The sequence below is a fragment of the Pezoporus occidentalis genome, unplaced genomic scaffold (assembly GCF_034315485.1).
Source record: "Pezoporus occidentalis ecotype Australia unplaced genomic scaffold, CSIRO_AGI_Poc_V1 ctg10, whole genome shotgun sequence".
Lineage (NCBI taxonomy): Eukaryota > Metazoa > Chordata > Aves > Psittaciformes > Psittacidae > Pezoporus > Pezoporus occidentalis.
This window is the reverse complement of record NW_026912779.1, coordinates 368222-383989: the sequence shown is the minus strand read 5'-3', so window position 1 is coordinate 383989 and position 15768 is coordinate 368222. Positions and strand designations below refer to the sequence as shown.

The 15768-nt window shown below is 45.8% G+C and overlaps 1 protein-coding gene across 3 annotated transcripts in view; it reads right to left on the bottom strand.

The window, feature by feature from the left end:
• Nucleotides 1–15768, bottom strand: part of CFAP61 (cilia and flagella associated protein 61) — a 106747-nt gene that overhangs the window by 60516 nt on the left and 30463 nt on the right. For all 3 annotated transcript variants that reach the window (XM_062608109.1, XM_062608114.1, XM_062608121.1), the window contains 4 exons: nucleotides 12822–12948; nucleotides 11517–11594; nucleotides 10165–10371; nucleotides 6268–6402 (listed from right to left, as the gene is read on the bottom strand). In XM_062608109.1, the coding sequence (XP_062464093.1) occupies nucleotides 6268–6402; nucleotides 10165–10371; nucleotides 11517–11594; nucleotides 12822–12948 (547 nt within the window). The remainder of the gene's footprint in view (nucleotides 1–6267; nucleotides 6403–10164; nucleotides 10372–11516; nucleotides 11595–12821; nucleotides 12949–15768) is intronic.

Genomic DNA, 15768 nt, shown 5'->3' with positions numbered 1-15768 from the left:
CCTGTTCAGCACAGGCTGTTCTGTTGTACACAGCCTCTCCCCGTTTTAAAACCTGTGTCCGCTCCTTGGTTTTATTACCATTTAAGTGCAACTGAGCTCAGATTTTCTATCTGTGCTCTCTGGACGAGCTGGGACTCAGTCACGGGTTGCAAATGTCCTTGCCTTTTCCTCTGCTTCCCTCCACAACGAGGTGTTAACTGTCAGTGCACCAGCTCTCCATAGGCCAGGGTAATGCATTATGCTCACTCTGGGTGGTTGACCCAAAACACTGCAGGCCCTGCTCAGTTTGTTCAGTAGGAAGCACTGAGGATGGAGCAGTCAGGTACGTCCCACCTACACACAGCCCCTCAGGTTCAAGTGAAGACTTAGGGCAGCTTCTTGTTAGCAGAAGCTACAGAGTGCCAAATGCCTCGAGAGCATCCTGGGGGAGGCAGGATCTCTCAGAGTTTCCTATACGAGCACTCGTGTATATCTGGTTTATTTTCCTTTTCAAACAAGCTGCCCCAAATGACAGGTTCTGTCAAGCCTGAAAATGATTTAGGTTTTTGGTTTTCAGTTTTACCTGGTAGCTCCATTTATTTTCCTTTTAGAAACCCTGCAAACATACTGGGCGTGTTTGATTCTGGGTTTAAAGTCCTGAAGCTTTACAGTGGACATAAAAAAGCTCATTTAATAGAGATTAGTCCAGGACAGTGTTTCCAATTGCAACTCATTGAGTAGCTTCTGCAATACAAAGAATATGCATGAACATAATTTCAATGGAACAAGTTGTAAGATTGCTCTAAGAACAACTACATTGATAAAAACATGCATGAAAGTTTTAGTATTTTCTCTCATTTTACGTTTGAAAAATGATATTAAACTGCTTTCAGGCCACAGGCATGAGCCTGGAATCAAGTAAACACACACCATACTGGCACTGAAATCTGTGAAGGTAGCAGTGCTTGTATTCCCATTTCTTGAATCTTAAATTAACACTGACCCTTCGCGGTTGAGCTTCCATTTCCCCACCAGGCTTTCAGCCTTTTCTCATGCTCTGACCCCGAATGGTTCCATGTGATAGTGCAGAACTACACACACACAGTGAACCAGCTCTTCCTAGAGTCTCCTATTTGCAGACCCCTTCTGGGTGGTGCAGAGGCTGGAGACCGCAGCTCACCCCTGTGCAGAACAGCACCCACCGCTGACAGGGTCACAGAGGCCCACGACTGCTTGGAGGGGAAAAGAGGACATTGAAAGTTTTGCTTGAAACAGTAAAGGAAAAATCTTCTTCTGAAGAAAAAAACCTAGTGCCATTAGAATAACTCGCTACACAGGAGGTAAGCAGACTTCACCACTCCAGTGACAACCCTTCTGTTCCCATAAGCTGTAGAGCAATGCAAGTATGAAGGAGCAGAAGGATACCACCTCCCACAGCCCATGCCACTGCTCGGAACAGAAGGCAGCATGTTTTCATGCACAGTATTATTCAATTCCATGTGTACAGGGCCTCTTCTCCAGCTTCTGAACAGTATTCATCCTGATAAGGTCCTCTGTGTGGTCAGGTAAAGCAACTTTTGAGGACAGTTTCCAGTAGAAGGTTAAAGGCTGTAACATGGCAGCTGCTTTGGAGGGTGTTTTAACTCCAGGACTGCTGAGAAAGCACACTGCCCACTCACATGGAATGCAGCCCTGGCCCCTGAGGGAGGGCAGGACCTGCTGTTGATGTCCCCAGGTCAATGTGGGGCAGCTCTCCAGCCACCCTGGCAACACTCGGCTCTTGACCACAGCTGAAGTCAGTGACTCGGGGAACACAGCGCTGGGCTCAGCCTCCTTCCCTCACTGCTTCTGACCCCATGTAAGGATTCCCTGTAACACACCTGCACCATCGCTTGAGAAGCACTAAACTGACTAGTGGGTTGGTTTGGGTTTTTTTTCCAGTTAAACTTATACAGCACTGTATGTGCTTCTGCCGTGCCTTAATAACTGTTCTGTCTTCTTCCTATGAGCTACAGAAGAAAAACCTGTTCTGAACTCTGCAGTAAAACCTGACAGCTTGAACGCAGCCATGACATAAAAACACAAGTAAACCTGGTAGCATGAATAATAATGAAAGGGCAGAAACAGGAAAATAATTCAACAGATGTGTGACATTTTTGTTCTTCACTGTGGATCAGTTATTCTTGTTAATTATATCACCTATTCTTCCCTTTTATTGATAATTACATGAAGCAGATGGATAACAGAATGCTCCCAGATGGTGGGAAAGCAAACAAGTTTATCAATTGTTTATTTATGAAGAAATCATTAAAAATTATTTCATTATCTGTAGTTTTCTACTGCACCCATAATGACATGCACCCTCAGGGCCAGCAGCACTTTACAAGTTATTTAGTATTCTGTTGTAACCAACTGGTTTTTAACGTAACTCAACTGAAATGACTGACAGATGTGCAAAACACAATCATAATCTAATCTGCTTTAACACTGTGGGAATTAAGATTTGGAATCTTTGGATCTTCTGCCAATTGGCTCTTCAGAGCCGGTTACTGACTTGGAATACAAAACTGAGAGCTCTCCTCTGACTCGGAGCAGCTGCAGCAGCGACTGATGCAGCAGCAGCCGGTGCTCTGCAGGGCTGTCCTCAGCCCCACAGCAGGGCAGCAGGAGCGGGTGCTCCTGCAGGGGCTCAGCATGAGCAGGCTCCCAAGCCTTGTGCTTCCCGGGCTACAGCAAACGAGACCGTTGGCATCTGTGCCATTGGGCAGGGCTGCGGGGCAGGCAGCGGGGCTCAGCACCTCCCCTCTGTGCCTCCTCTGGCAGTCCATGCCTGATTTACCCCAATGTCTTCCACAGAGCAATGGGAGACAGAGTCTTGTGGAACAGACACAAACCCAGCAGCAAAATGTATTTGCCATCTCAGGGAGGGGGGTAAAACCACACTGTGTCACTAGTGACTGTCCCGGGAAAATATTACTATGTTCATTAAGGATGTGAAGCCCTTTAGGAAATGGAGAGCCACGGCTCCCAGGGAGCCTAGAGGAAGAAGGACCTGTGCTTTCTTAGACACCACAAAGCACAGCCCGTGCTGCCTGCTAGAAGCAGGAGCGAGCAGGCAGGAACCCATGGCAGGGCAGTGCACAGCTTTCCCCCTTTTTGATTTTTCCAGACACTGCAGTAGAACAGAGATCTGACAGAGGGACAACGAGAACAAGTTATCACAGACCTAATTTCAGGTCCTCATCTGTCTGTAACAACCCATCCAGACCTGCAGGAAAACCACCTCTCCAGCACAGCCGAGATCCATCTGGACTGGCAACACATGGGAATTAGCTGAGGGCAAAGCCTTTCTGATTGAGATTGCAGCTTTTGCTTCTGGCTTTGGAGGAAGGGATCAGGGAAAACAGTCCTTGTGGCTGCTGGCTGAGTTATCTCTACTGGGTCAATATTTATGAGTGAATCTCTTCATGCTCCCAGGCAGGCTGGAATGTACTGAAGAGATACACAAAGTGATGGAGCCCCAGGGCTCCCACTGCACACCCTCTCTGAGATACTACGACACTAATGGCCTACAGAGATGTATATGCACAAATCAAGAGCCGTGCTTAGGCAGGGAATGGCTGAGCTGCTCAGCCCCAAGCTGTTCCTGGTGAAAAATGGATTCTGCAGCAAGAATAGGAGAGAGAGCTGGAATGAGAGGAAGGCAGCGGAAAAACCAAGAGATAGAAGCAGATGCTGATGGCCAGATATCATGGGGCATCTTTTGGGCATCAAAGCAAGAATTTTGCTACTATTCTCTCCATCGTAAGTGACAGATACTCCAGCAATGGATTAGGACAGGCAATCAAATGAAGATTTTGCATTTCTGACATTGACTTGCATTTACAATGTTTGTATTGTACTTCATGTGAAAGACCCCTGCCACCACTGCAGAGGTGCCTAAAACAAGAGTTACAATAATAACCCATCCTCCAGCTCTCAGGAGCAAAGGGCCCATGGGCTGATGTCTGAAGGAAGTGCTGTCTACACGCCTCATGAACTCAGAGAGTATCATAAAGAAACGAGGAGAGCTCTCAACTACCTGGAATCCCTGCTTGCCCAAAGCTTTCCAGATCCTGCAGGATCCTGCCCACCTGCTTAAACCCACTGTACCAAGAGGACAGCAGAAGTTTTCTCCTTACTGCTACCCAGGTGCTCACCCCAGACAACTCCCTCCTCCTTCCTGCTCCAGCCTCTTTGCCCTCACTTCTCCCTTTCTTCTCCAAGCTTTCCCTACAACATTGTTTTCCCATTTCCCTGTTACCTCCCTTCCTAGGCTGCTGGCATCTTCTTGGTGACCAACACAATCTCACCTTCTCTCACAGTATTTTAAGGGTGATAGTTCTCAGCCTCTCCATTTTGCAGTTATCACATATAACTCCTTGGTGGGATATTTTGCTCTTTGCAATACAGACTGTGTCCTTCTGTTGACAGAGTGTCTGGGCAGGCCTTGTGATGGTTGCAAAATGCAGAAGTATCATCTTGTGCCAACTGAAATTTGATCATATTAATTTTATAAAATACACCTCATTTTATGTGCAATTCAGCTGCAGGATTTTGCAGGAAAGTGCAAGATTATCCATGGGGATCAATTTTCCTTTCTGAATTCAGAGTCGAGAGAGGGTAAATGCCTTATGCCTGCTACTACCAGAGCTAACAAAACATCCAGGATCTAAAAGCAGCACCAGTTTCTTACTTCTACAGGCACACTCAGTCCCCTGTGGTAGGTTACCTCCCAATTCATAAAGCTTTCCCAACGTATGATGGCCAAAGGTCAATTCATTCACTCAACAGAGGAGTCAATTTAGCTTTATGTGGTTTCAGATTCTTGGTCCTTCAGAAAACGACAGGCAGCAGCAGTGGACTGGCTTTATCCTCAAGTTACCACCTAGGGATCAACCCCAGATGTCAGCTTTGATAGAACACAGTCTGTCAGGAATCTATAATTAATGCTGGCACATATGCATCAGCTCTCATGCAGTGGGCAGCCTTCACCTCTCTTCAGCAGAACTTTGTTAGTTCTCACACATTTTATTAATTAGAAATTGATTAAACTTTCAAGATTTTAACTGATTATCTCAGTGCCTGCAACTCAGGCTCAGGCTCAGGCTCAGCACACAAAAGATTTGCAGATCTCCCCATCACAGGAAGTCTGATTCCCAGCTCCAGCAAACACACTCAGAGGAGCTCTTCTTGCAAGTGAGCAACAGGTCAGTTTAAAGATAAACCAGGATGTGATTTAAAGAACAGTGTGGGACAGTTTATCCTGCAGAGAATGGGGTGGGGGGGAGGGTGTTGAGGGAAGACTGTTCAACAAAGCCAAACTGACACCGATGGCCTCAGCCATGTTCTGGATCTTGCTTTGCCAACTGCTGCCTAATTAAGAGTTTTGGGTGCCAAAAAATACTGACTAACTGTGAAAAGGACAGCTCTAAAATACGATATGGGAGCCCCTCACAGCCAACCGGAGTTCACAGACAGACACAAAGCTCCCTAATTATATTTCCTTAGGAAACTGCAGCTACCTACTGAGAGTATCCCTCACTAATGGGGTTTTTCTGATGTCAGCTTTGCTGGTTACTTGTGAGGAATCATCTTCATATCAAATTTTAGTTACTTAAAAATGTAAGACAGAATAAGGCGTCAGTTATTTAACATAGGAAATGGAGAGACTTTTAGGTCAGAACCTCCAGCCTTCACGAGCCCTACACAAATCAGAAGTGTTTGGTAGAGACCACAACCCTTTCTTTTGCTGTTAAATCATTCCTGATATTTTGAAGTGTTCTTTGGGGGTTTCTTGTGCATGGAAGAAATCTGGCTTTGGGACTGAAACCTAACATGTATTTAAGCAATTTCTACAGCAATAGTCAGCATCATGGCATTGTCTTTTTTCCACTTGCAGAGAGACATGGAAATAAACTTACCAGAAGAATGACTAAACAGCAAGTCAGAGCATTTAGAATGTGCTGGGAGTTTGAGAGCAACGTCACGAGAAGCCACTGCTAAAATGGAAGCAATTGTGTGCAGATGTTCCAGGTCAGCGGCTGCTCCTATAACGTGTTTGAAATTCAAGCTCAGAAGCAGCGGCGGCCGTGCAGAAGCAGGGCTGGGATTGTGAGGGTATGGACACCATGTTCAGTGTAATTAAGAAGCAACCTATCAACACTGGGATGGTAATGCCATCCCATCTGCCAAAGCCTGCACTAGCTGGCACCATGCCTTCCGCCTGCTGCTGCTTCTGTTACCCACCTGATCCTTGGAGACCTGCTCTGATGGAGCGTTTATGCCAAGCTCTTCCAGAGGATAGACAATCTGTCGTCTTGGTCGCACGGGAGCCATGTAATGAAGGGCAGATGTCAGGGAATGGGCACAGGGAGTCTGAAACTGAAAGGCAGCGATCTATATTTCAGCAGAGAGAATGTCAGAGCAGTGCATCACAGATGTCTGTTGTATGGCTTTGCAAATACAAAATTCTTAGCTCTGTTGGCTAAATCTGAGAGAAAAATCAGCAAATAAACAAACATACTCAGAGCAGAGGAATGAATTGCAGCTAATTCCTGACACTAATGAAGATAATTATGAGAGTAATTACATTACCAGCTCTGTGGGAATGACAGATAAACAAGTGGTTTGGTTTATGGGATTTTTCAGCACAAGTATTTTCCCCAGGAGGATATTTGCTCCATAGTGATCATGAATCAGCTTGACTTGACCCCATTAAGCAGTGTTATCTGCTTACTCTAACCTTTGCTCCTTTGGCAAAGGAGGGTTATGAATTCATATCAGATTCTATACCGACCAAAATGTCAATTTCATCCAAGTGATAAATGTTAATCAACTGGCAGAAACCTGAGGTGAACAAACCCCTGATGCTAATGCGAGGAGCATGGATCATTAGGAATAGCTGTATTCCATTTATTACAGCATGACTGGCTCTGTCATAATTTACAACATGAAAGGGACAAAAAATAAATGAGACTTCCTGTAAGTAGAGAATGAGCGTTAATGCAAACTAAATTACACTGAAGTACCATTCCAGCCACCAGTAATGAAAAACTTGATCTTACTATGTTGAGAACTGAGTAAAATATCACATTTACCACTTAGAAAGCAATGGTAAGCTAAAGTAACTTAAAGGAACTCTGTAGCCTGGAAATAGGCCAAACTAGAATCATTAGTAAGATTTAACTTTCCTCTTCCAGCCACTGCCATTAAACTGCATTTTTGTAAGTGCCTCTTAAGCATCTGAGAACCTAATGCTAGGTAAGGACATTGGTTCCTCAAGAGAACACTTCATAAACCTCCACAAAAGTGCACAGGAAAAAACACCCTTCTGAAAATATGCTTGTGTGTAACCTGGCAATTCCTGTGTCCAGAATGGGGCTGTCTCAAAAACACCTAAGCCACTGAGGACAGGAGTCATTTCAGTCAGCATCTCAGAGCTGGGTGCTTACTTGAGGCAGCAGTGCAGATGCCCCCAGGTAGAGATGAGCATCCCCAGAGGGCAATTCCTTCCACCCTGAGATAGGCAGTAATGATGGATGGCTGAAGTGCCCTCTGGATGCACTGAGCTTCCTCCGTTAACGCTGGCAGGAGCCTGGACCAGACAGTAGCTCTAGAAGGCAGCACAGCATGAGCTGACATGTTTGTTTACCCTTTTCTGACATGAGACTGATGACAAGACACACACATCAGTGCTGTGGAAAGAATCTTTCGGTTTGCTTCCAGAAATGACTCTGTTCTCAGCAGTGGCTTTTCTCTCACAGCATTAGGGTTTGAAGGCTCTGCAGGCCCTTGCTGAAACACAAGCCACATTTTCAACAGCAGTGAGGTGCTGAGGTCCCACCAGCTTCTGATGAAACACAGTCTAGAGCCTAAGTCACTTCTGAAGAGGTTTTACAGAGCTCTGTGTTTTAGTGGCTTTAGTAGTATCCCCGTGCATTTACTTATGCTACATTACACCCAGTGACATCATTCCTTTTTCCTTCCCTGCCCTCCACTTCATCCTGAATCTAAACAAATACTGGTACCATTCAGAATTCATTATGCAGGTGAGTGGTGGTACATGGGACAGCACAACTCGATCAGGTTCTATTAATAAACTACGAGAGGAAATACAAATCATTGTTAAAGATACACCATGTCCTTTCTGCCTTGTCACTATTGGCACGTTAAAACAATGAAATCAAAACTCTTATGTTGGTCTCCTCAGTTGATGAGGTTCTTGTTTCTTTATGTGTACATCTAACACAACGGCAAGAAACAAAATCAAACCCAGACTAAAGCTTGCAACTGAGATGCAGGGCTCTAATTTAGGCAGGAGTGGTGTCCTGGGTTCAGCAGTAGCAGTCATTTTTCCCCTTCTTGGTAGCTGGTGCAGTGCAATGTTTTGACTTTCAGCTCGGGAACAGAGCTGATAACAAGCGATGTTTTGGTTTGGCCAAGGACTTTGTGAGCCTCATGCTCTGCCAGGGAGGAGGGGAAGCCAGGAGGAAGCAGAGACAGGACACCTGACCCAAACTGACCAAAGAGGTATTCCATACCACAGCACGTCATGCCCAGGATGTAACTGGGAGTGAGCCGGAAGGGCTGGGAGACGGCAGGGTTGGAGGAGGTATCGGTCAGAGCTTGGTCGGGCTGGGGGGGCGAGTTATCGGTCGGCTGGTGGTGAGATGATGTATTCTCTTCCCTTGTTATTTCCTTTATCATTATTATCACTGGTGGAAGCAGTAGTGATTTGTGTTATACCTTAGGTACTAAACTGTTCTTATCTCAACCCGTGGGAGTTGCATTCTTTTCGATTCTCCTCCCCGTCCCTCCGGGAGCAGGGGGAGGGCAAGAAAGGGGGGGAGTGAGTGAACGAGTTGCCTGACTGGGTTTAAACCACGACAGTTCTTTTTGGCGCCCAACGTGGGGCACGAAGGGTTGAGATAACGACAGATTTGACTGGATTAATAGTCACTCGTCACAATGCTGATTTATTGGCTCTCAGAGTTGTTTCACTTGATCTCACAGCTTCAGAATGTTGTAACTTACGTAGAGCCGGTATTTGCTGTGATAGTGTTTATCAAGTATGGGGCCTGGGCTAAGGTTCTTGTCTCACTGTGCTTTATGGCAATGGCTTGTAATACAGGCGGGCTCCAGCAGCAGGGGGGGACGGACGTGGCCGTGGACTTGTACCTGGCCGTCCGGCTGCTCTTCACCGTCCTGGCCCTCACCCTACTCTCCATCTTCGTGAGGCTGTGGGGAGCCGAGGGGGAGCGGCCCCGGGAGCCGGCGGCTGCTGAACCGGCCCGGGAGAGCGGCCCCGGGGACCAAGCGGCGGCGGGAGCGGGGCCGGAGGCCGCGAGGGGACGGCTGCCGGTGGAGGAGGTCGGGGCGGTCGAGGAGCAGAAGGAAGGGGCTGCCAAGCAGCGGGAGAAGGCGGCGGAGGAGCCGAGCCCCGCTTTTCTGGGGCCTGGGCTAAGGTTCTTGTCTCACTGTGCTTTATGGCAATGGCTTGTAATACAGGCGGGCTCCAGCAGCAGGGGGGGACGGACGTGGCCGTGGACTTGTACCCCAGAACAACCAACAAGTGGATAAAGCGGCTAAGATTGAAGTGGCTCAGATGGACTTAGATTGACACACTGCCACCAGCCGCCGGGTCACATGATAGAGAGGGCTTACAATACTGCATGCCTGCTACTTCATCCTAGAGCCCATCTATTGGGAATGGACAGCAAAGGGCAGAGGCTTGACTGTTGGGACTACAGCTCGTTTATGGAGGGGGCTGACAAGGCACAAAGCAACAGCAGCACACAAACTTGTATGGGTAAGAAGCATATATATTTCTCCTAGAAACTAGCAAGGAGGTATCAAATGATTCATTCCTCTGCACACTTCAAACTGCTGCTCCTCCACATGCTTCCTGAAGCTACTGAGTACGTCTGGAGTCACTGCACTACAGAGCATCTACTGAGCGTACGTACCATGCAACTGCTACATCCGTGAGTGCAGATGATATCATGCAAGAAGTAAAAAAGTACAATTTGCTGCAGTTTGCTAAGAAAATTCCTGTTTACAGCCACTCACAGAAGCAAAGAGAAAAATAAAGTGAGAAAAGGTGACAACATTTAGTATCAGAAATACAAATAACTTTGTCCTTACCTTGCCTTCCACATACTGTGGATAAATAGGGTAGTAAAGAGAGGATTTGTGGGCCAAGCGAAGCATCTCCTTTAGAAAGTATTTTGTATAGTGATGAAATATGGGATTTAAGACAAAGTGGCAAAGATGTCCGTGTTCCTCTCGCTGGTGGCGATTGAAATTAATAAAGGCTTCAATGTTGTAATGTGATCGAATGTACTCAATATGCTGGAAAACAAGAACATGGAGATCAGCAGTGACAAGACAGCTCCATTTACACTACTGGAGCAAGTCTAGTGAGTTGCTTCCTATCACCTAAGAAACCAAATCTGAACACTGAAATGCAGTGCCTGTGGGCATTGTTCTCAGTTAAAGCACTGACTGAACATACTTCTATTGGAAACCCTGTCACTGTATCAAAGCCTTCTCTTGCAGCTTGCCCACCTTTCCTACAGGGAATGCAGAGCTGACCTTTTCACAGTGTTAATGTAGACAGGTTAATGGACATTCAGGGAGGGGAAAAGAAAAAACAAGCAACTAACCCAAACCCCACAACTGTTCTGCTGAGTTCAAGCCAGAGGAGCCCAGATTGTCCCCTCACAACACTGACACTGAGGAAGGGGAATTCTGCAGAAGAGCTGCGTACGAAATGCCCTCCAACAAGGGCTGAAGTGATAAGCTGACATTTTTGCACATTATATGCTCAAGAGAAACTGCTATATCCTCTTATCTCAATGCTCTTAATAAAATTAAGAGCTGTTTTTGAAACCAGGAGTGACTATGGTAAAAACTGAGCAAACAGCTGCTGAACAATGTAAAATCTGCCACAGAAGTAAGCCTCAAAGAAGGTTTATTTTTTCCAGACTAATGTGCAACGTGGTCTTTTTTGTGCTCCATTGGAACATGGACTTTTTATTTGCTTTGAAGGGTGTGATTCAGAATCACTCAGAACCTACAGCTGGAGAACAGAAGGTAAGAAAGCAAATCTAGAAGGACAGCTACTGCTCTGCAGTACACATGGCAAAACTGCTTATTGACTTTGTCAAATAGGGGGCAGAACAGGTGATGATGAACATATTTAGAGGCAGAATGGCTTTCTGCTGAAGAACCAAGAAGAGGTGCAGGAGACACTTCCAGAATGCATCAGCAGCTTCCTGCAAATCACAGGATGAGTTTTTGTGTGCCAGTCATCACCTATGGGAAAGGCAATTATGAGGTCTGCATTGTCAGGAAAGAGAAAGGAAGTTTAGAGGAGCAGTATCTTTTACATAGACTTTCTGTTAGGTACACCTATAGTGGCAAGCTTGAAACTCAGCCTGTAGAACTAAGGTCTAAGCGTTACAGTTTTCACCCAACACAGAAACAGGATTTACCATTTCATCTCTAATGACAGAAATGCCAACTATTTGATCCAGAACTTCTGCTACAAAAGCCTTCACTGCGTTCCCATCCTGCAAGACAAAACACATGCACATTCCCTATTTCATTGGTACTCTTTAACCTGACTGCATTTCAACACACAGTTAAAATACTTTCCTCCCAGTATACGCACTCCCGCAGTTTAACCACTCTGCCCTAACTTGAGGCACGATGGCTAAATGGTATTTGTGGCTGGACTCTGGACCATGCAGAACTTTATGGAACTGAAGGTTCAGTTAAGATCTAGCTAACAGCAGCGCTGTAAGCTCAGCCACTACTTTAGTCCTGGGTTAAGGTCTGGTCTTAGGAAAGAATATTCATTAAAACAGATATTCCCCATCAATAGCTGTATAAAATGGATTTCCCTGCAGCTGTATGACTGGTAATGACAGCGCTTGGGTTTTGTCTATGCAGCATTTTCCATCACACAACAAAACTGCAGATGTTCCCTGCTGTCTGCTGGGCATGCACCCATCCACATCATGGGAAGGAACTGTCTGCTGGGCATGTACCTGTCCACATCATGGGAAGGAACTGTCTGCTGGGCATGTACCTGTCCACATCATGGGAAGGAACTGTCTGCTGGGCATGTGCCTGTCCACATCATGGGAAGGAACTGTCTGCTGGGCATGTACCTGTCCACATCATGGGAAGGAACTGTCTGCTGGGCATGTGCCTGTCCACATCATGGGAAGGAACTGTCTGCTGGGCATGTGCCTGTCCACATCATGGGAAGGAACTGTCTGCTGGGCATGCACCCATCCACATCATGGGAAGGAACTGTCTGCTGGGCATGTGCCTGTCCGCATCATGGGAAGGAACTGTCTGCTGGGCATGTGCCTGTCCACATCATGGGAAGGAACTGTCTGCTGGGCATGTGCCTGTCCACATCATGGGAAGGAACTGTCTGCTGGGCATGTGCCTGTCCACATCATGGGAAGGAGAAAGAGGCTCCATCGTGTGACAGACACAAGTACATGTTCATCACACAACCAGATATGCATGCAAGAAAAAGCAACAACATAAAGGAGGCTGTGGGTGGCCAAGGCATGCATCCAGCCTGCTTCTGAACCTACACTGGTACACAGGTTAGATTAACCATCAGGTCAGGCTGAATACAGCCTATGCCGACTGTTGGTACTGACTTGAGTACCTCTACAGTATATAGAGAGAGTTCACTGGTTTCATGTAACAAATTATGGTTGTTTTTACCAGTGTTTATCCATTCTCCCATAAGTGTCTTTGCAAGCAATACTCACGGGATCCCTGCGAACCAGAGTAGATATCCTGAAGTCATTCAGTATCCTTTTATTCAAGCTAAGGGTTTCAGTGAGCATCTGGACACCAGGCAGGTCATTGCTTGTTGCGCTTCTTACATTAAATGACCTATAAAAGAAAGGGAAAAAGACAAAAAGCTCACTCTGTGACAAATTAAAGCCAATTCCCACACTGTGACAACCTGCCTTCCACAAGCATTGCACGCACCTCTTTTAGAAGCTGGAAATGATTGCTGTATGACAATGGTTCCAAGTGCATATATTAGCTTAGTGTATGAGAACATAAAAGATCATACAACAGCTACTTAAAACAACTCAAGATGCTGCTTTAACTGTTACTGAACACTCAGTCTTTCTGCACCTACAGTCCAGTCCCATAAAGCAATGACTACTGTAACCACAGATAGCACCCAACCTTCATGTGACCAGAGTCAGCAGAGAAAGGAGCCAGAGAATCATTTCAAATGGAAGTAGCAGCTGTGGCTGCACAGTGACACACGTGGGGAGAAGAACAGGAAAAAAGGTAAAAAAAAAAAAAAGAAAAAAGGAGAGAGAAGAAAATAAGCCAGAGCCAAGTGTCATCCTGGCATATGGTACCAAGGAAAGGCGGTAGCATCCTTCTCCAGCAGGAGCAACCAACTAATGTTTGTGTTAGGCCTGGGTTCTTCAAACAGCAACATGTAAGCATAAACTTACATAAAGCACAAACAAAATGCTCCCGCTAAACATAAGACTGCCACTTAGTGATCACACACCAGTGACACAGAGGGAAAGTGTCAGTGCAATAGGGACAGCAGCAGCATACGAGCTAAAGCAGGAGTACCCCGGCACTTCCCGAGTTCACACACACTGCTATAAAACATCTTCCCACCACTAAACATGAAAAAGAATTACTTCCCAGTGACAGTCTCCAGCAGCTGAGGAACTCTCTTATGTTGCTTGTTAAAGGCATTGACCCTTCCTGGTTAGACAAGGCCCATGGAATAAAGATTTAGCTGTTCAAGGAACCAAATTACAGCTTCATTTCCAAGAATTCAGTTCTTTCCCCCCAGATAAAAACCTTGGGATCCAGGCAGTCTGACTGCCACTCCTGGTCTTGTTTGCCATTTCAACTTTATGTACTATTTGTCAGCCTAAGTCCCAGTCACACAGACTGATTTTGTGGAATGCTGTTTTAATGAACAGCACTAGGACCTTTAAAACCCCAAGCTACCAAATCTCTGATGTGCTATGGGAAATGTCCCAGCTCCATCTCTGTGCTCGCTTTCAGCTGGATTATCTGAGTGCTCAAAGCACACACTTGATTGCTAAATTACAAACTAACCCTGAACTTGGAAGTGAGCATCAGCTTCCTTTGCACATTTGTTACACACTTCCACAGAGTTCACTGCAAGATGGAATAAGCGACGAGGATGATGGTCAGGGAGACCCACAGCACAGTTCACGTGCTCCCTCCTGCCACCCCCTGCGCCCAGCACAGGGGTGTCCCCCTCCATGTCCTGGAGCGGTGCCAGAGGGAACCATGTTTTAAATGACATAAACCAGAACACGCCAAAACTGAACCCAGGTCTAAATGCACCCAAACCCCAGATCCACTGGGAGGATGGAGGACTAGAAAGGACCATCCAAGGTCTGTGCCATTTCTCTTCCAGCAAAGAATTAAGTGATTCTAGATGCCCAGTCCCTTCCACTGCTCAGAGACCAGGATGCTGCTATTATTATTATGCTTGTTAGTGAAAATTGAGGCAAAGTGTCCATTAAGCATTTCAGCCTATGCCTCGTCATCTGTTATTTTTCCTCTTTCACTGGTAAGTAGCAGGCCCATACTTCCATTTGCTGTACTCTTTTTGTGTACTTAACACTTTTTCTTAGTCCTTTTACAACCTTTACTAATCAGTATCTCATTTTGTGCCTGTGCCTCTTCTGATTTTGCCCTTTTGTGTCTTCATATTCCCATCTCCTTAGCCCTGCTTTTCTTTTAGTCCATTTTCTGTGACCTTCTTTTCTCTCTCATGCCTGTCGAAAGCCCTTGGTGCAAGTACAATATATTGATCTTTCACTTGTTCATATTTTGGTTTCATCTAAGAGAGAATCTGCTGTTGTGCACCAAGCTCTTTGTTCTTCAGAAACTTCCCAAAGGTTTCAGCTGGTTTCTTCCATAGCTTTTCTGATCATGAACCTCAATGAAAGGCTATTTTCCTTACTTCCCTGCACAGGTGCAGGGGGTGGGGTTGGAAAATGCTACTACTGACTTTGTTGTGTTCTCATGGAAGGGCTAGTATCATTTGGAACATGCACAATTCAATAGGAATTGTAAGGGTTTTACAAAAACCTTGATAACAAGTTTAATTTTGACCAAAATCACAAGAGGACATGTGACTCCCAAACCTAGCCATGGATTACTGAGCAGCTGGGCAGAGATTAGCAGGAATTACTCCAGTGGCTTTCCCTGCAGCCAGCTGGATTCTGACAGAGCACACAGAAGCCCAGTTTCATCCCAGGGTAAAAAGCTTTGTACAGGTCCAAGAGGAGCCGGCCAGACTCTGCATGAGCTATTTGTATAGCAGCAAAGGTGCTTAAGGATGCAATTACAGCAGAAGTATTGCTCTGAAACCATGCACTATTTAGCTACATTAAAAAAAAGGAGGGAGGAAATCTCTATCTGTGCCACAGTTTTAGCGGATGTCTGGCCCAGCCTGGTCTTGTTACACAAACAAAGCATTGGAAAACTCCCTACCACACAACAGCAGTCACAAGAAGAGTGGTTGTGTGTCCCAGTCCACCAGTATTTCAGGCTACAGAAGCATTCAGAAATTCAAAGGTATGAAATAAATGATAAAAAAAAAGAGATAAATTATATAAACTAGATACACAACAATGAGGTTATGCTGTGTTCTGCATGTTTCAGAAATGCATTACACTGCATAAA